This window comes from Euleptes europaea, chromosome 14 (genome assembly GCF_029931775.1).
Source record: "Euleptes europaea isolate rEulEur1 chromosome 14, rEulEur1.hap1, whole genome shotgun sequence".
Taxonomy (NCBI): Eukaryota; Metazoa; Chordata; class Lepidosauria; order Squamata; family Sphaerodactylidae; genus Euleptes; species Euleptes europaea.
The window spans coordinates 15186154-15207390 of NC_079325.1; the positions used below are offsets into that span (position 1 = coordinate 15186154).

The following is a 21237-nucleotide window of genomic DNA, read 5'->3' on the forward strand; positions in this document are numbered from 1 at the left end:
CAGAAACCTTTTGGTCTATTCACCCTCATCACCAGAGCCCATTTCCCTAATCAAAGGGTCAATGATATTGAAGTGGGCTGACTTGTAGAGGGGACATCTAAAAAAATACATGCTCAATGGTTTCCAGCTCTTCTGTGTAACACGGGCGAAGTCTCTCCACCCTGGGGATCTTCTTAAATTTCCCTTCTAATATAGCAGATGGTAGGGCTGCACATCTGGCTAGTGTATAGGCCCTCCTATGAGTGTTCCTTTCCAGGGAGTATAAATATGCAGCTGGTGCTAGAATATACCTGAAATGTTGAGGTGCTATAAATGCAGGGGTTCTCAAGAGATCTGGACAACCAGAGCAAATAATTTCAAAACACTTTGTACCCCTACTAAATTTCTACTGAAAGAATATAGGTAACTTTCTACCCCAATACTTAACATGAGCTGGGGCACAAAGTTAACCCAGTGAGAAAATCCAGTATTTGGGGGTTAAAGGAAACAATAAATGGCAATGTTTTTCTTTAGGGATATCATGCAACAGTTGCCAGTGACAATGTCCTAAAAGGACAAAGTGATACAGCTACGAATTTTTTTCCAAGAGAAGTGCACCTAGGAAAGGTCTGATGTCCCTTGTTTTCAGTTAATAAATGTCCCGTTTTGTGTATGTGCTTCCTTCTTACAAACAACCCCAATATACTTCCACCATAACACAAGAGAAAGTAAAATTATTCATTCCATAAGCAGTGTACCAACCAAGCAGCATCTTCTAAAAGTAGTAGAAGTAACATTTCATATATAAGTACACAAAGTATACCCCTTCTAGATAGCATAAATGCTCTATTTTGCTGTAAATCGACAAGTTTCAGCATTCGGAGTAACCAATGAGCACATATCATTGCTGAGGAAATAAATGAAGTACTAATGGGAAGCTTGACTTAAATCAATATTTCAAATTAGCTTTTTTCTCTTAGTGAATTAATAGCGCGATCCAATGCAGAGTTACTTCAATCCAAGCACGCTGAAGTCAATGGGCTTAGACTAGAGTAACTCAGCACAGGATTGTGCTGTAAATTATTCTGCTTTAAATCAATCTGCCCAGCCCAAAGTGAAATCCCCCTCCACATTCCCCCACCCCATCATTCTTCACAATTCTGTGCAGATATACCTTTTCCACATAATTAGGAGGTGTGCAGCATAGCGGGAAGAAATGGCAAAGTGCCTTCACTTACGAGACTTGTTGATCATTTTTATCAGCATATGAAAAATCGTCCTGCAGCTGTTGCTCTCATCGCGACTGCTATTGGTCACCTAGAAGAAGAAGAAAAATCAGAAGGGTAAATTGGTCTCTCACATCACACGAAAAATTTCTCTAATGCGCAGTTGTTCCAGAGTGGTAGCCATGTTCATCTGTTGCAGGAAAAAAAATTAAAAACAGGAACCTTTTCGAGCCCTCGGGCACCCTTGGAATTCAGACACCGTGGCGTGGGCGCAGTGACAAAATGGCTCACGCAAAATGGCTCCCGCAGGAGGCGGAGCCAGCCACAAAATGGCTGCCGCGGCTTACCTTCAGTCGCACAGTGAAGATCCTTGAGGCGTGGTGGCAGCTGGTGCCACAGCAATGCTTTAAAAAATAAATCTGCACAGCCAATCAAATCTCCAAAGGCCCACCTGGCCCTGCCCACTTTCTGAAAACACTTGGTGGGCACCAAGAAAGTTGTTGGCAGGCGCCATAGCGCCCACAGGCACCACGCTGGGGATCCCTGCCCTAGAGACGTAAAATTTAATCTGGTATTAACTTATGCTAAAAATAAACTTGTGTTCATTTTTAAGGTGCCACTGGACAGTACAAACCCAAACAGGCCCTTTTAACTCCAATTAAGTCATTAGGCCTAGACGGGTACCACCTTAGGAATACACTGTGACAGCTGGAATGCACAGACCTCTCCCATGTTTCCCAGGCGGAACTAGGGACATGTGTGCAACACACCTGTTCTCATACCAAAGATCACTTTGCAAGCCTCACCCACACCCCAATGATGCACTCTTGGACGGTCTTTGCCACCTGCTGCTGTGAGTTATTCTCCAGTGGCCCAATCCTCCACTAATTCAAAAGACAAGAGTCTGATGGTTCTTTTTGTAAAGATAGAACAAATGATCATAAATGTCTTATAACATTATCAGCATTTCAAAAGATGCGTCAGGACCGTTAGTGTTTTCAATGGTCAGAAGAAGAAAAGTTGTTTCTTACACCCCACTTTTCTCTACCTTAAGGAGTGTCGAAATGGCTTACAATCACAATCCCTTTCTCTCCCCACAACAGGCACCTTGTGAGGCTAAGAGAGTTCTGAAAGAACTGTGACTAGCCCAAGGTACCCAGCTGGCTTCATGGGTACGAGCGGTGGGGGGGGGGACCCAGTTCACCAGATTAGAGTCGCCCACTCATATGGAGGAGTGCGGGATCGAACCTGGTTCACCAGATTAGAGTCTGCTAATATTACAGAGTGAGCTGCCTTCTCAGAATTTTAAGCACATTCTGAAGAAGACTTTGGGTCAAAACAGGGCGATAATCCAGAAGTTTGTGAGACCCCAACCTTGTACTGACAGTGCAACCAACAGGATATGATTCCACGTATGCGCTTCAACAAGATATTCAATCTTGACAACCTTGAAAGGATTACACATGGACAATATTCCAAAAGTATAATGCTTCTAAAGAAGAAAAAATAACCTTTGTAAATAGTTCTATTTGTTTAGATAAGTTCACTGTATATATTAATAAGTGTTTATTTATGCTTTGTCAATGCACATAGAATATAGCACTTGTTGCATAGCTTGACCAGTTTGTTTTGTTGTCTTGTGCTGCTGTGTATATAAGTATCTGGAGGCTGGCAACCCTATCAATAAGGAACTTAATCTTGTTATTTCAGTGAGCCTTCAGACTGATTCACAACTGAGCTTTAGTTTGAAATTTTTTAAGTGAACACCACATAATCATTAATTTGTTCATTTTTAAAAAATCTAACGTTAGATAACTGTTGCTCATTTAAATTCATGCAGATTGCAGCAGGAAAAGAGGAAGACCCAACAAGAGATGGATTGACTCAATAAAGGAAGCCACAGCCTTCAATTTGCAAGATCTGAGCAAGGCTGTCAAAGATAGGACATTTTGGAGGACTTTCATTCATAGGGTGGCCATGAGTCGGAAGTGACTTGACGGCACTTAACACACACATTGCTCAGAACTTAATTTCTTAAAAGGTGCTTTAAACATGTTTTATAAATATTGTTTTTGAGTCATATTTGAAAGTCTCAGACATTCCAGCTCTGGCTTGTATTTATAACTTTCTTTCTCTTACGTAAACCTTCTATTCTGACAATTTTATTAAGTACACACATGCACACAAACGGCACTGATGGGTTTAGACCAAGATCCAAATATCCTGCTTACAACAGTGGCTAGCTAGAAGCCTTTAAGAAGCGTATAAGTAGGGTCTGGAAGATAGCAGCCTCCCCCTGTTTTCCTCCCTCCCAACCCCCGCCCCCCAGTGGTGAATATTGTGTAAAGTACTCTTTTTCCTCTCTTCTGAACCTGCTGCCAATACATTTTATTTGATAGCCCCAGGTCCTAGCATTGAGGGCAACCTCCCCCTCACTCAAAACAAAAAAGTCATTATTTCTGTCCACTTTCTACACAATTCATAATTGTACATACCAGTCTATATAGAACCCAGTGCACAAACCTCCATGCAACCATCTCTTCCTCTTGAGCGATACAGTGGGCTGTGGCAAAACAGATTTTGTATAGTTGCCCCCTCCCATTATAGGGTTGGGAAATTCCTGGAGATTTGGGGGTGGAGCCTGGGGAGGGCAGGATTTAAAGAGGGGAGGGACCTCAGAGGGGTATAATGCCTAGGGTTACCAGGTCCCTCTTTGCCATCAGCGGGAGGTTTTGGGGCGGAGCCTGAGGAGGGTGGGGTTTGGGGAGGGGAGGGACTGCAATGCCACAGAGTCCAATTGCCAAAGTGGCCATTTTCTCCAGGTGAATTGATCTCTATCGGCTGGAGATCAGTTGTAATAGCAGGAGATCTCCAGCTAGTACCTGCAGGTTGGCCACCCTAATAACGCCATACAGCCCACCCTCCAAAACAGCCATTTTCTCCAGGGGAACTAATCCATGTAGACCAGAAATCAGTGTATTTCTGAGAAATCTCCAGGCTTTCCTGGAGATTGGCAATCCCTAGCCCACTATGGTATTGCTACTCGCAGGAAATATGCCAAATTCCGTTCCCTTGGCCTTCAAAAAACCCTAAAAGGCCTGACTATTCTAGAGGGCTGTTTTCTGACCACCACTACCAGCAAATGGACACTGAGATGTAGCTTGAGAGGTACTATTTTTATAGTTCTTGAAGATTTCATGAGGGGGATCCTGTAATTTATTTATCATGGATAAGCCTTCCCTTTCTTTGTTCTATACTGAAGCATAATTGTGTTTCATCCATGTCAGACAGCCCAAACTTTCATTTGAACAGTGAAACATATGAGTTTAAAATGAATAAATTAAACTTAGTTATCTTTTTTCTCTATGAACAGACATGGACACTTTTGTATAAAAAGGCTTCCAAATACTGAAAAAAGGAGTAACTCAAGCAGTGTGCCTTTTTGTACACCAATATTCTGCACACAATATTCTGCACACATTTCAAACTTGTATTTATTTACTTCATTTATACCCCACCTTTCACCCTAATGGGAACCCACCCAAAGAAGCTTACATTGCTTTTCTCTCTTCCCTTTTACCCTCACAACAACCCTGTGAGGTAGGTTAGGCTGAGAGTGTGTGACTTGCCCAAGGCCACCCAGCAAAATTTCCAGGGCAGAGCGGATTTCGAACCTGGGTGTCCCACATCCTAGTTCAATATGCCAACCACTACACCACACTTATGAGCCCCGTGGCGCAGAGTGTTAAGCTGCAGTACTGCAGTCAAAAGCTCTGCTCACGACCTGAGTTCGATCCCAACGGAAGTTGGTTTCAGGTAGCCGGCTCAAGGTTGACTCAGCCTCCCATCCTTCCGAGGTCGGTGAAATGAGTACCCAGCTTGCTGGGGGTAAAGGGAAGATGACTGGGGAAGGCACTGGCAAACCACCCCGCAAACAAAGTCTGCCTAGGAAACGTCGGGATGTGACGTCACCCCATGGGTCAGGAATGACCCGGTGCTTGCACAGGGGACCTTTACCTTTACCTTTACACTACACTTATATACTGTGGATTACATATATTAATAAAGAGGGTCTTCCTTTTCCGAATTGTGAAGCATACAAGTGCAATATAAAGAAATATTCATTTATTCGTTCAACAAAACCTGATACAAAGGTGTTGTTTGTCACACATCCAAAGATTCAGATAGACAGCCCAACCCATGAGCTTACACCAGACACCATGCATGGGCTTGGAACGCATAGAAAAGCTATAGCACCCATTCATCTCTAAGAAACCCAACAGGCAGGTATTAAAAGTAATCCGATAGATTAGACTATGTATACTGGGAAAGGATCCAGTTGTTCTGACTCAGTCATCTGGCTCAGAAGCTGCAAGCCAATCACTCAGAGCATGGATTCCCAATGTGGTGCCTGTAGCTCCCATGGTATGCGCCGACACCTTTTTCTGGTGCCCGCCAAGTGTTGTTAGGAAGTGGGTGGGGTCAGGTAGGGCTTTTGCCCAGCAAGGCTTCTGATTGACTATTAGAGATGTGATTGGCTGTGCAGTCTTTTACATGTTGTTCGGGCAGCAGCTGCTACCACAGCTGCCACAAGGATCTATGCTGTGTTAAGCTGTGGCAATCATTTCGTGGCTGGCTCTTCCTCCTGTGGCAGCCATTTTGTTGCTGCGCCCACCATGCCATGGCAGAATCCCAAATGTGCTCACAGACTCAAAAAAGTTGGGGACCCATCTCAGAATTTTTATCTGCTGCCTAGAGATGTTAAATGTCTGACAATTTTGAAACCAGTGGGGATCAGGACAAATAGACATTTCAGGGGGAAATTGAATACATGTACTTTCTTATCAAGCCCAAACTTATTTTACTGCTTTAACAACATAAAATCCATCATTTACACCTCTCTCTTTTTGCTGTCAAGTCACAGCCAAGTCTTTCTGAATGAGCAAATTGTTGTTCAAGACAAGGGTATGGTGGTAAAAGGGGCCATCAAGTTGCAGCCAACTTATAGCAAGGCGAGAGATGTTCAGAGGTGGTTTGCCATTGCTTTCCTCTATGTAGTAAACCTGGTATTCCTTGATGGTCTTCTATCCAAATGCTAACCAGGACCGATGCTGCTAAACCTCTGGGCTAGCCTGGGCTATCCAGGTCAGGGCATTTAGACCTTAACACATAACATTGAATGATTTGACACATTTATGAAATTTCGTAGTACAAATGTGTTCCAGTATCATTCTATGCTACGGTTGCCAGGTACCTCTTCGCTGCCAGTGGGAGGTTTTTGGGGCGGAGCCTGAGGAGGGCGGGGTTTGGGAGGGGAGAGACTTCAATGCCATAGAGTCCAATGGCCAAAGTGGCCATTTTCTCTAGGTGAACTGATCTCATCAGCTGGAGATCAGTTGTAATAGCTGGAGATCTCCAGCTACTACCTGTAGGCTGGTAACCCTATTCTATGCCCAGTGACTGCAATGGACTTAGAAGGATGTAACTCTGCTTCAGAACTGGCAATACCATTCTAAGCAGAGCTACACACGTCTAAGTATTTAAGTCACTGGGTTTAGAAGGGTGCAACTCAGCTTAAAATGCAACTGCCATTTTCAACATTGTAAATACATGCAGTACAAAAGACAGGGAGAGTGGCAGACTCCTGAATCCTATGTTATCTTAGATTATGTGCCTTAGTTCTTGTCATCTGAGAAGCAGGAAAAAATAAAAGTTGTAAAAACGAAATACAGAATTTTAGTCAAGAAAAGCAAGTGTGTTATTTGGACAAAATCAATCTCATATGTTCAACACTAGGACTAGAGTTGCCAGCCTCCAGGTGGGGGTTGGAAATCCCCCAGAATTACAGCTGATCTCCAGACTACCTAGATTGCGTATGTATTTATTTAAAACATTTACTCCACTCCTCCCGTAGAAAATGGCTGCTTCAGAAGGTGGACTATATGGAATTATACCCTACCAAGATCCTTCCCCTCCCTAAATCCCACTCTCCCAGGCTCTACGCTCAAATCTCCAGGTATTTCCAAAGATGGTGTTGGCACCCCTAGCTAGAGCTAGCAACACATCTGGATATCATGTTAAGCTTTCTAATATTCAAAACACTGAACTCTCCAACAGTGTATTCTCATCATACACATTGTTTGTTTGTTTTTATTTCTTTATTTAGATTTTTTGGGGTATAAATGCAGCCACTCTGCTTGATAAAGTACTACAGAAGTAAAATCTCTCAGAGGTCACATGCAATACCCCCTTTAGAGAAAGGGAAGTAAAAGGATACAGAAATCACACTGCCAGCCCAAATTTACCCACCAAGCCAACTGGGATCACCACGGGTTTTTAGATGTGGACCAACTAAAATCACAGCAGTGGTACTCCTATTAAATGTGCATGCCAAAAGCCCAATTAGTTGTGAGAATTCTGAAATAACTTCTTCAAGGTTACATTTGGCCCGTTGTGGAAGCTTAACTAGAAGCCAGAATCCTTGGATTTCTGGAATCGAAGAGCTAGAAGAATCTTAAAGACTCTCTGGTCCAAACTTACAGAACAGGGTCCCACAGATTCCACAAAACAGATTTTCACTGAATGGTAAAGATTTACCTAACACAGAGATGCTAGCTTTTTACCTATGTACAGTTGGTTTGAGTAGACTAATTCTTTATTAGACTAGGGATCTCATTCTGTGAAAGCTGCAGTTAAATTGAGCCCCTATGCTTGGGACAATCTGGGAGCTCCTCCCAGACTAATATCCACTCCACACACACCCACGCACAAACTTCCCACGCTCTGAGAGCATTTTCAAACACAAGTCCCTCTTATTCAGTAAAAAAATACCAAATGGTATCCACAGGGAGATGGCACTGCCTCCTCTTTCAGTAGAACAGTAGAGCAGGGGAGAAAACGACCCTACTCCTAGCCAACAGTGTAGAAGCAACAGCTGCAAAGAACTTAGCCTTTGCACCTGACCCAAAGAATTCTACTACTCCAATTGTCAGTTGTAACAGCAGAACTGAAAGGATGGTCAACCTCTCATGGGCCAGATAGATAGGGATGCTCATTGTCCCACACCCGTCCCAGCAAGAACACCAGCAGAAGCCTACCTTAAGTTTCCACGCTATCCGGCAGAGGAGAACAAAGTAAAGAGGACAGAAGCAGCAGCAGAAGAGTTGGCTTTTATACCCTGCTTTTTCTCTACCTTTAAGGAGTCTCACAGCAGCTTACAATTGCCTTCCTCTCCCTCCCACCCCCACAACAGACACCTTGTGAGGTAGGTGGGGTCGAGAGTTTGGTGAAAACTATGACTAGCCCAAGATCACCCAGCAGACTTCCTGTGGAGAAGCGAGGAAACAAACCTAATTCTCCAGATTAGAGTCCACCGCTCTTAACCACTACGCCACGCTGGCTCAGACAAAATCCTTTTGCTGTTTGCAAGGATCAGTTAGCTGCCTGGAACTGGAGACTTCCTCATATGTCAGTTGCAGGGACATCACCCCACCCAGCACAGGTAAACAAAACAAGGAGGAGGAAAACTTAGCCCTTGCACGACTCACACATATTCTGTAAGCCGGGCATGCCAAATGCTTGGCAATTGAAATCCGCAACTACGTTGTTGGGTAGAAATACTGAGAATGTGGAATTTTCATGCGTTCTGCCCCAGAACTCTAGCTGGTTCTGCCTGGGGCTATAGGTCTTCTGCCCTCTGAAGAAGTACCCCTGGTCTCACAGTCAGCTGAAGACACGGAAAGGACAATTCAGAAGAGAAAGTACTCGTAGCCCACAACTAGTTCAAATCAATGATCTCCAGAAATCTTTCCACGCTGAAAGGCCAAAAAACAAGAATGGCCAAAACATTATTCTCGGAAGGGAAGGCTATCTTCCCGGGCCCCAAAAGCCCCAAGAAAATCAGTCAAAACACCAGGGCTAGATTAACCCAGAAATATCCCATCCTTAGATAAGAGGAAGGGTTTAGAAGATTACCAGATGTCAATTTGCAAGTTAGGTTTGCTCTTGTGAGAAGGAAGGTTGGTCCCTGTATGGTTTTAACTAGAAGCGTAGTTAATATGGAGTTTATGAATGGGTGATTTCGTGGGCATTGTCTGAAGGCCAAAGCAGATGTTACGATTTTTATGAGTTGGCTTTGGATTCCCATACCCATCTTTCCGACTGTCAGCCACATATCACACTGCTGGCTTCTCATTTCCCAGGTGTGTGTGGGGTCAAATTCAGATCAGGGCCATCATCTGCCTTCCCCCCAACCTGAAACAGCCGGGGACACTAGCTAGCCCACTGGGGGAGCTGCATATATAGTGAAATAGTATCTCCCCTGTCTGTTTTGGTTTGGGGAAAGGATGCAGAAAGAAAGACTGAAGCTTCTTTTCCTCCTGCAGCAGAATCCCAATTCAATCCAGACCTGCACACTTGGGAATTGAGTTCCCAGAAGTGTGAATAATTACAAAGTCAACAGCAGCAGTAAGAAGACTTTGTAAGGGTGCTTTGTGTTTCAAAACACTCTGTAAAACATTTGTCACGGTAAAGAGTCAAAGCTCTCTAATGAAGAGAGCTTTGATTCTCAAAAGCTCATATCACAAAAATCTTGTTGGTCTCTAAGCTGGTACTGGACTCGAATCTAGCTGTGTGTGTGTGTAGTGCCGTCAGGCTGCAGCCAACTTATGGCAACCCCATTTGGTTTTCAAGACAAGAGACTAACAGAGGTGGTTTGCCATTGCCTTCTTCTGCTAAATGACCATGGAATTCCTTGGTGGTCTCCCATCCAAATACTAACCAGGGCTGACCCTGCTTAGGTTCTGAGATCTGACAAAATCAGGCTAGCCTGGACCATCCAAAACTTTTGCTTTCCCAGGCTTCTGTTGGCATTTACATTTTGCAAGCTTTGATAACAACCTGCTGTACCTACTGTGTACTAATATTTTATTATTTTAGTTTTGTACTTTTTATCATTGATATTACTTCATTGTTTTTAAGCAGACATTGTGAACCATCTTGGGCACTGGGTTGAAAGCAGAACAATTTTTAACAACTAAATAAACACTAAATGAACAGTCTCTCCTACACCCCTGACCTCTACAGTCAAGTTAGCCATCCCCATGCCTCCAAGAGAAATCTGGAAAATAAAACAAAAAGATCTACAAGAATTCTGAAGAATCAGTTCAGGTATGGACTGCAGATAGGTTTTTCAGTCATGCTCTGAGAAAGGCTTAATTTTGCTCTTACAAGGAGTTCTGCCTAAAACACCTATCTAGCTATCCATCTCTGGGGTGCACAAATACAGCCCGGGGCCTGCATGCATCTCCCCCAAGCCCAGCATCCCTAATTTAGTGGCTCAGAAAATAGTGCAGGATTACATGTCCCTGACTGGATGAAGGTCCAAACCGAGCCCAAATCAGCAGGGTGTCAATGAAGCAATGCCAACAAGAGATATGTGGCAAATCTTAGGCAAGTTGCCAAGAGACACCTACAATTGGGCAATTTCCCCCCCTTGAAATGCTTATAAAACAGCCAGGTTTCAAATTAAAGAAACTGACTGGAGGTTGAAGGGTTAAAACCCCTCCCACTTCACAACCCTGAGGCAAATTGAGGCTACATGAGCCTGCAATTTGTAATTTATCTATGGAATAAAATGGTGATCTTCACCCTGTCCGTTTAAGCTCTACATATTACCCAACCCCGAACAATCCAAACCCGAAATTCACATGGCAATGCCTGATGGCATCATGAGGTGGAGACTTGGCAATGACTGAGTTATCAATTGTGGGGGGGGGGGTGTTGGTTAAGAGTAACATGGCCCCATAGCTTGGAACAAAGACCTACACAATAGGGTGTAGATCTTGTGACTGCGCTTGCTTTTTCAGCAGCATCTAGGTGGATCCCAAAGATGGATCTCTTTATGGTTGTTATATAGGTGCTGAATTCAGGTGGCATAGACATCAGCTAGGGTTGCAACCCAGCCATGTTTTTGGGACCTGTTACTGAAACCTATATAACACTGACTTCTTCTATTTGCTGTTGCTTCTCTTCATAAACCTTCTTGAAAATGGGAGGGGGGGAATCAAACAGCTCATTCATACGAATGCCAATAAACGTGCAGAAGAAATTCCTGAAGAACCAGGAAGGTAAGGATTGGCACTAGGGCTTATATGCCAAGTCATAGGTGCGAGTCAGGAAATCACGTCGCTTCCGTATCAACACCGGGCCTTGACTCAAAACCACATCTGTGTCTTTTCCCATTGCTTGCCTGACCTGATCTAGCTGTGGTGCCTGAAGGCCTCTATTGTCAAACTGTTGGCATCCTTCCCTTTTCACAGTGCAGTTCATCAATCCCTGGAATTCTTCCTGATGCAACGCAGCAGGAGATCTAAGTTACCTAATGCACATGAACTATGAAATACCACTCAGATTGCTATTCATCAGGCAGCAGCTCAGTGGTGGAGCACCATATGGAAGGTTCCAAGGTTCAGGCCCATCTCCATTTAATGGATCTCAAACTACAAACGTTGGGAAAGACCTTCCTCTCCCTGAGGGCTCTAGAGAGATGCCTTATCGTGGTAAAAGGAAGTTTCATACATAATGTCAAGGCAAACATCAGCAGTTGTTTATGCCTGTCTTTGGATTCAAGGAGATAGAATCATAGAATCATAGAGTTGGAAGGGACTACCAGGGTCATCAAGTCCAACCCCCTGCACAATGCAGGAACTTCACAACTACCCCCCACACACACACACACACACTGCACAGAAGATGGCCAAGACGCCCTCCCTCTCATCATCTGCCTAAGGTCACGGAATCAGCATTGCTGACAGATGGCCATCTAACCTCTTATTAAAAGCCTCCAGGGAAGGAGAGCTTACCACCTCCCAAGGAAGCCTGTTCCACTGAGGAACCGCTCTGTTAGAAAATTCTTCCTAATGTCTATATGGAAACTCTTTTGATTTAATTTCAACCCGTTGGTTCTGGTCTGACCTTCTTGGGCAGCAGAAAACTCAGCAACATCCTCTATATGACAGCCCCTCAAGTACTTGAAGATGGTTATCATATCCCCTCTCAGTCTTCTCCTCTTCAGGCTAAACATACCTCAAGATGCAGAGATAGCACACCTCCAGAGAGTCCAATCTTCCAGAACAAGTTGAAAATGAATGGCTGACTTTCATATTACAACATTCATAGTACAGCCAGTTCATAGCTTTGCCTGGCTGAAACAAGTTTTGCATGCAGAAAAATCCAGATCCTCAATTCACCAGCTGAAAAGAGCCAGTGTGGTGTGGTGCTTAAGGGACTAATATCTGGAAGACCCAAGTTCAAATCTCCATTCGTGCCATGGAAGCTCGCTGGGTGACCATGGGCCAGGCACACTCTCTCAGCCTAACCTACCTCACAGGGTTGTTCTGAGGATAAAGTGGAGGAGAGAAAGCCACCTTGGGTCCCCATTGGGGAGAAAGGTAGGGCATTGATTAGTTAATTAATTAAAATTACTCTGGTAGCAAGGGCTGAGACAGACCTCTGCTTGAAACCTCCTGCAAATGGCAAACCTCCTGCCCTCTTTTTTATTTGATTAGATTTCTACCCTGCTCTCTTCCCAGCCAAAGTCGGAAACTGTACGGGGGCTCAATAAGTCCACCAGTGGATTACAGCAGAAACACGCTTAAGTCCTTGGCTTGTGCAGGTATGGTTTGACCTTGGAATAACAACACCTTGAATGTCTTTTGACTGTGTAAATAAAGTTTTGATTCAGTCTGTGTATGCCACACAATTATTTTCAAAGATGTTGTCTGGAAGTAATATCTACATCTTAAGCATTCTTTAAAAAGACACAAGAACTATTTACAATTGTTGAGGTCCCTTCCCAGGCTGAGCACAGGGGTGTCCATGGAAGAGAAAGGCACTTTGCTTTTCCTGAAAATGTTTATGGGGGGGATAGTGATGGCAGATACACACCTCCTCAAAACACATGTGACCCACACAAAGGTCAGTGGGCTGTTCTGATTGGGCTGGAAAGAGAACAAAACATTCTTCTATAGTGGGTAAAGAAACCAGGGATCACTCTGCAGCTACATAAAAACACAAGACTCAGCTTGTGCTACGATACTATATATCCATTCAAAGGACACAGGTCTTTAGATACCTGACTGGCTGCTTTTTACTAGCAGTTATTTTCAGAAGGCTATAGAAATCAAAATGAGAAATGAGTATACTCACCCTAGAAAAACATCACAAGAGCACACACAGGATAAAGGCTATTATTAAAACAGTGCAAAACAAATACCGTAGCTAAGTCAGGCAGAAAGAGCAGCTTCTATAGACACTGGGTGGGATCCAACCAGCTTTTTCCTGCTGATCAATAAGGAAGGAAACCTCCTCTTTGACCAATCAAAGGAGTTATGCTGAGATTTGTGAGATCTGCACACAGAGAAGCCATGTGGGATGGTGGCCGGAGCATGGAGGGGAATTAGGTGAGACTGAGTGGGAAAGGCAAATGGATCCAACCAAGCGCTTTTAGTAGTTCACATCAGTACATTTTCGAGAACGTTCTCACCAATGGGTTATTCTGTCTGCCCACCAACTATTGCACAACAAGCCAGTCCTGCAGGGCACAGGAAATACCTTCCCCAGCAAAACCACGTTGACTTGAGTTCGGAAGGAACTGCAGAGGCATAACTTGTTGAAATTCTATGGAAGTAAGCAGACTGAAAGACTGGAAATGGAAAGGAAACCTGGAGTGTGAAAGTTCTTGGAAGGCTCCAAGATGGTTCAGCAGAGAAGGCCAGAATCTGGCTACTGCAGAGGCAGGGAGACAGCCCTAGCCTGGAAGTACTCCTAACGGGACCCAGGAAAACCAGTGAGCAAGAGATTGCACACTGCAAGGATATGACAACTGTTTTCAACCTTGTCGGCAACCTCCACTGGCTCACCATAAGCAGCAGCAGAACACAGAGCAATACTGAAGACTCCCAGCTCTGGTTCCAGCGCCAACCAGATTGCCTAACAATCTGAGTACAACTCAATACTTTCCATTAAATACACAGTGAGGCGAATTTTCATGCCACTTCAAAGCCACCGTGTGTCTTAATTACCAGTTTTTCTGTTGCGATTTTACCCAACCCGGATAGATTCAAACTGCCAAAGTATAAAATTGTGTCGCATTTGATTATCTAATGGTTAAATGTTGACAGGAAACAGGAAACAATCACTAGCCTTTGTGCTCAATTTGGGTAAAAGACTGTGTGCGAGAAAGCATAGATGGGTATGTCAAGGCTACACATCTGAAAAGTTCCGTGTTCGTTTTCCAGGTGTGTGTATGTGAGGGGGGAAATAAGAAAGTAGGTGAACCAAACTTCAGCCATTAAATTGTCCCTGACGATAGTGAACTTTACTCATGGTCTCCTTTACATATAGTCACATATTCAACTATAATTCTGCCGAAACTTGTTTGCCATTCCTATCAGAACATAACAGCCCCAAAAGTCCCAAAGTCTTCCTATTTTGTAACATTTCAGGTTAACTGTATACTTGACTGTATATGACTATAAAACCCTGTCATCCTGTTTATTCTGAGAGAGACTCCTGTCTGACCTTCCGGTGGGAAAGATTCTCTCCTTGTTCACCATAACTTCTTCAATGGCAGTCTCTGCATCTGTTTGGTTCATCCCTAGCCGGCCAGCCCCATCTCTCACTGGGTTGGGATTCTCTGACACAGGTGAATGAAAGCCCTCATATGGTTAAACCAACTTAAAAAGGTGATTTCTTTCTAAGAAGATACTGTTGCTATTAAAGTGGAAATGTCAAATGCTTTCCAGGGCTTTTTTTTTTCCTTTTTCTTTTTGGGTCTTGTTTTAAATTTAGATTACGGCTTAGTACACGTTGCATGATTGACTTAGCAATACTGTACTACACTGAAGAAGTGTACTACTGGTATCTGAAGAAGTGAGCTGTGGCTCACAAAAGCTCATACCCTGCCAGAAAATATTTCTGTTAGTCTTTAAGGCGCTACTCTACTACACTGGTATTGATTTATATGCATAACTTTCTTTGTAAGGGGCTCTGCCTCCACTATTGCATTTTTAAAATTTATTTCCATCTTATCTGGAAAAAAAACCCCTCAAAATATTTATTTATTCTCTCTCTCAGACCTTAAACTTGAGTGCCAGGATGAAAAACAATCCCATGTTCTCCTGTATCAATACTCCTCTCAGTATCAAAGGGAGAAGGCACATGCGATGCCAGAATCCACAACCCTTGACGTCTCCATTTGTACTTAAGAACCTCCCCGGGCAAGCTGCATGTGTTCCCACTGCATGGTGAACTGGCAGCATTGGGAGGGACTTTTAGAAGAAACAACAGCACCAGGGTGCGGGGAGTTAACACCCCTCCCTTTTTTTCTGGTGCCATAGCTTGGACAAATGCTGGACCTGCACATGGCTGTTTTGAAAACCAGAACTCCAACAGACACAGCCACGGACATCCTATGACTCGTGTCAATTTGTCCAGAAAAGAAGAGCAATGAAAGGGAAACGCTCCAAGGCTTATGTTTGGCAGAAATACTTTGTGAATGATACTCCTGCCAAAAAAAAAGTATAAAATCCCCATTGTTGAAGAGACGTCTCGGTGTTCTAACATACTTGCCATATAAAATATTGGCTAATTGGAGAGCTGGTTTGATGTAAAGGCTGGAGTGTTGGACTAAGATCTCAGAGACATGGGTTCAGAGACATGTGCCAGAGAATCTTCTTCCTTGGGTGTCTTTGGACCTGTCACTGTTTCTCAGCCTAATCTACTTCACAGCAGTGTTGTGAGGATCAAATAGGGAAAGTATAATGAAGGGAGAACCATGCACACTATGAGCTCCCAGGAGGAAGGGTGGAATAAAATTGCGCTAGACAGATAATTGACAAATTGTTGACAAGATGTTGGATGCAGCTGGCACATAAATCTTGTGGAAAATAACTGGTGGGTTTAAATGTGTAATATTAAAGAGAGCCAGCGTGGTGTAGTGGTTAAAAGCGGTGGTTTGGAGCGGTGGACTCTGATCTGGGGAACCGGATTTGATTCCCCACTCCTCCACATGAGCAGCGGAGGCTAATCTGGTGAACTGGATTTGTTTCCCCACTCCTACACACGAAGCCAGCTGGGTGACCTTGGGCTAGTCACACTCACTCATCCCCACCTACCTCACAGGGTGTTTGTTGTGGGGAGGGGAAGGGAAGGTGATTGTAAGCCCGTTTGATTCTTATTTTTATGGACTGGTAGTGAACCAGCTGTATTGTGTTCTATAAGTTAAACAGGCTGTGAAAACTGATGCATTCAATAGGTTTTGTCCCCCCCCCTTTTTTTTTTTACAATTTGGAAATGTTTCATAGTCACATCATCCCATCTTAAACTAGAATCTGTATTCTGAGCCACACTGCTAAAGTGACCTCTGGGGGCTTCCTTCTGTAGGAAGGCTTTGAGGGTCTTCTAACTCACATTTATCTTCAGTCACATACTGGATCCAACAGCTGATCCCTCTTCCTTTACTTCAGCTCCAGAGGATTAAATCTTAACTCAAAGCAGATGAAAAATGATGCGGAATCGGAGTTACAACAGATGCCGAGGAAATCAGCAATCAAGCCAGTTTTGCACTCCTCATCTGCTGTTCTGCTGAAGTAACAAACAAGAGGTCTACGCAAGAAATAGGAAATAGCAGGGAGAAATGACTTGTAGGAGTGAAATGGCATTTCCCCCACCACATGCAGACATCTAAGACCAATTCCTGCTGGCCTCTTCTCATCAACCCAGGGCAGCTCCTTGCCACAGTGAGGAGTCATCTACAATAGGCAAGTTCCCAATCTGGATTTAAGAACAGAATTGGCCACATGGGACTGTAGACTGCTAAACAAAACCATGATGTGCTTGAACCAAAAATGGTCAGCAGAGCTTGCAACATCAAAGTGGTAGGATCTCTCAGCTAGGTAAGAGACAGGACCATGGACAGCTCCATTGTACAACTGGTGTTGTTCCAACAAGAGACAAAGCTCAACTAAGCCCTTATATCTCACTCCAGATATGAAACCACTCAAAGCTCTAGCCCTGGGCTAAGATCTAGAAGGTTATTAGAGAGACAGCTGTCTGATGTTGAGCCATGTGTAGATCCATAATGGAGGACACACTGCCTAATAAAGTGTAATTTTGGTGGCTGTTCCACAACTGTAGAGCTCTCTTCTCTCTGCAACCTCATGAAACTTGTGCTTATACCCTGTTTTCAAAACAACTGAAAGGTTTACCAGACATAAATGCCTTTCCAGCCACAGGATGCTCCAAGGGCCTCATACCAGCAGTAAAATACTACCCTGTTTCATACAGTCACATGAGCCAATGCTCATCTTCATACTGCAGAGGAAATAGCATGCTCCTTCTTCCCTTCTCCATGACAACCTAGTGTACAAAGCAGGAACCCATGCCAAAACCCGGTCACAGGCACATGAAATGTGAGAGTTATTTATTCTAAAGCATTATCATCTGTATGGAGCCTTTAGGAGTAGCACAGAAAGGATGCAAGATTTATATGCTGTGATTTGAGTACGGCAGATGCTCTTGAAATTATACTCCTCAGGACCTACCTGGCATCTCAGAAGCTGTCCCCTCTCAAAAGCATTTGAGGCACTGGGGAGGAGACAAAGGATAGAAGGTGACCATTCCTGCCTCCTGCATTCTGCTTGCTTCAGCCCTGACTGCTAGGAAAGTGGTGTTGGGAGGGGGGAGGAGGATTCCCCCCCACAACTCCAGTATACAATCCAAGCAGGAGAAGAGCTCAGGCCTTTGTATCCAAAGCAAGAATGACAAACTGCCTTATCATTCTGGCCTTATCCTAAAGAAAACACAAAGAAATCGGATGAAACTTACTACCCACTGATCGGGATGTTCACTTGTAACAACAGATAAAAATCAAAAACACTTGAATACTGGGGGGAGAGGGGAAAGAGCACATGGTAAACGTATGAGAGAGATTCTGTCTACAGCCATGCAGAAGGGCTAGCAACTATGTGCTTCCTACGTAAACAGATTCAAATAACCAGACTGTTAGAAGCAAAGAGTCAATTAAAAACAGGCTCAGATCCCCACTGTTGTGCTGTGGTCTGGCCCTTTCCCCCCTTAAGGGTTTTATTTTGGCTTCCTTACACCTGCCACGCGAGCCAAAAATATCAATTTCAGTTTTGCCAAAGTAGGTGTATCCGTTTTGGGAGCTCTTCGAGGAAGGACATGCCTTGTTCAACAAGTTTGATTGAAGTCGATTAAATCATTTCAATTGAAAGATTCACATCACGCCATTCGTCATTTAAGATTTAAGCTACAAATGAACAAGGCAACTCAGTGTTCTCCTGTTATTATCTTTGGATCAAGGCAAAGAGTGAGATCTACCCACACAATGGAAAATACTTCCATTTGTCTTTCACAGAAATATATTATCCCAACCTCAGGACAAGATGGAGCACTTAGGAAAATGCAAGACAGTCAGAAAGAACTTATATAAACAAATGAGATCTTGGGTCTACCTAGCTGAGTAATGTCTATTCTGACCTGCAGTGGCTTTCCCATCTCTCAGTCAAAGAAAGGTCTTTCCCAACACCACCCTTGGGTTTCATTTCACTCATTTTCAAGATATGTTCTGGCGCAAAGTATACAGCAGCACTTCTACCAGTGTGAGACAGCTTTTGCACGCAGGAGAACACCTTTGGATCTAACCTGTCATCTTCTAACGTGATCTTCCTTTCACAGTGGTTATGAAAACAGCTGTAAAAACACGGCTATGACCTCCATGGCGGGGAAGAAAAGATCTCAGAGTAATAGAATAGTAGTGATATCGCAGCGGCTTAAAACAGTGTTATAGCTTTTAACGCTACAGCAAAGAAGATGCACTTTCACAGAGGGGTAAGCACAGCCCAGAGTTTCTGCTGGTGAAAAGGAAAGAAGGGGTCCCTCAGACCTCCCCCCCCCCCAAAAAAGAGGCTATGCTGCAGCTCATGGAACCAGCGCATACAAAAGCAATGAAAGGAGAAGACTTGGAGCAAGACAAAGTTGGCTGGATTCAGCCCATTGATTCTTGGAAGTGTTTTGTATTTAACATCTGCTTCCCCCCTCCCCCAGCTCTTCTGTTTGTATCCATGTGTGCATGCACACATGTGGGCGCATGCACACACATGCATCTGTGTATTTTCTGCCAACTAAAGGTCCCTACTTTTGATTAAATAGGCTCTGACCCACAGGACCTTATCCCACAGTAAACGTGCTCATGCTAAAGGTGCTACAAGATTTTTTTTAAAAAATGTTTGTCTGGCCTTTTATGGCAATCTGGTGTGTTACATCATTTCAGCAATTATTTGTAGCATAGAAATACTGCTTATTGGAGAGCCAGCATGGTGTAGTGGTAAACAGCGGTGGTTTGGAGCGGTGGACTCTGATCTGGGGAACCGGGTTTAATTCCCCACTCCTCCACATGAGCTGCGGACGCTAATCCGGTGAACTAGATTTGTTTCCCCACTCCTACACATGAAGCCAGCTGGGTGACCTTGGGCTAGTCACAGCTCTTAGAGCTCTCTCAGCCCCACTTACCTCACAAGGTGTCTGTTGTGGGGAGGGGAAGGGAAGGTGATTGTAAGCCATTTTGATTTTTCCTTAAGAAGCAAAGAAAGTCAGAATATAAAAACCAATTCCTACTCCTACTCCTCTTCTTCGTGGATTTAAACGGCATCAAAACCATATTAAAAAATGTGCCATGAATTTGAAAACAGTCAATGAACTCCTCAAGAACGAGATGCTTTAGAAAGCAGAGGGCTGATTTAGATGTGCCGCTGGTGGGGCAAGAAAGCCCCTTCCCGGGAACCTTTGCACTGGGTTGCCAGCTATGCAAAGTAGCTGCTTTTGCATGGGTTTCAGCCTAGTTTACACAAGGTATGATGCCAGTGTTCAGTCCCTCAGGAAAGATTTTGGCCTGCCAGCATCACATTTAAATCAAACCTGAAACTGTGAGAATAGACAGATGAAGAGGAGATGGTAGTGGTGTGTATACACACACACTGCATTACATCATACCACTTGACATCAAAAGGAAAGCCAGGGCAGATGCAGAGTTATCACTATACACATCTTGGACACCAGAGCAGCTTCTGGCAACTTATTGCAATCACAAATCATGAGCGAAACAACAAGGATTACAATATCTTCACCACTGAAATGCAAAAACGCATGCCTCGAAGCTAGATGTCACAATTTGCAGTTGTTCCGGTGCTTGAAAGGATGGCTCTGTATTTTATGACGCAGACACGACTGTTACATGTACGCCAGTATGCCACGTGGCAGAGATACAAAGCAGCACAGAGGTCCTATCTGCATCTTTAAATAACTGCTCAAGTGCTTAGGAAATCTGATTGGAGTGGGGCTGCCTGACATGAACTCCATCTGCAGGAGACGGGGCGTCATCCGCAGGTAATGTGTTTTGTGCAGGAAGCCCGGGTGAGCACGCAGCGGTCCTGTCTGCCACATGAAGTGGCCTGGACAAATCCATCTGAATATGAAGTTGCCCCAAACCACTGCCATGAAGGTACCAGTCTTGCTAGCTGCTGCGTACATCTGTATCAATTTAAAGCCACGGCTGAGTGCAGAAGTCACAGATCCTCACATCTGCCTCATTACTGCCAAACTGGCTTAACCTCCGAAAAAGCCAAACCACTGATTTCACACCACTTCCTTTTTACTTCCCTCCCACCAGCTTCCACTCTATACCCCATTAAATGAACAGCAAAACCTTTAGAGCCTCCTATGCAACTCATATATGTATTTAAAAAAAACAAAAAAAACATTAGAAAGGGGGGGACCTCCTGCTTTGAAAACTGTCCATGGGAGAGCCAGCGTGGTATAGTGGTTAAGAGCAGTGGCTTGGAGTGGTGGACTCTGTTCTGGAGAACCAGGTTTGATTCCCCACTCCTCCACATGAGTGGCAGAGGCTAATCTGGTGAACTGGATTTGTTTCCCCACTCCTACACATGAAGCC

At 44.0% G+C, this 21237-nt stretch overlaps 1 protein-coding gene across 2 annotated transcripts in view; it reads right to left on the reverse strand.

Annotated features, from left to right (window-relative positions):
- ST3GAL4 (ST3 beta-galactoside alpha-2,3-sialyltransferase 4) overlaps positions 1 to 21237 on the reverse strand; it is a 74460-nt gene that overhangs the window by 21006 nt on the left and 32217 nt on the right. For both annotated transcript variants that reach the window (XM_056860527.1, XM_056860528.1), the window contains exon 2: positions 1218 to 1296. In XM_056860527.1, coding sequence (XP_056716505.1) covers positions 1218 to 1245 — 28 coding nt within the window. In that variant the 5' untranslated portion in view covers positions 1246 to 1296. The remainder of the gene's footprint in view (positions 1 to 1217; positions 1297 to 21237) is intronic.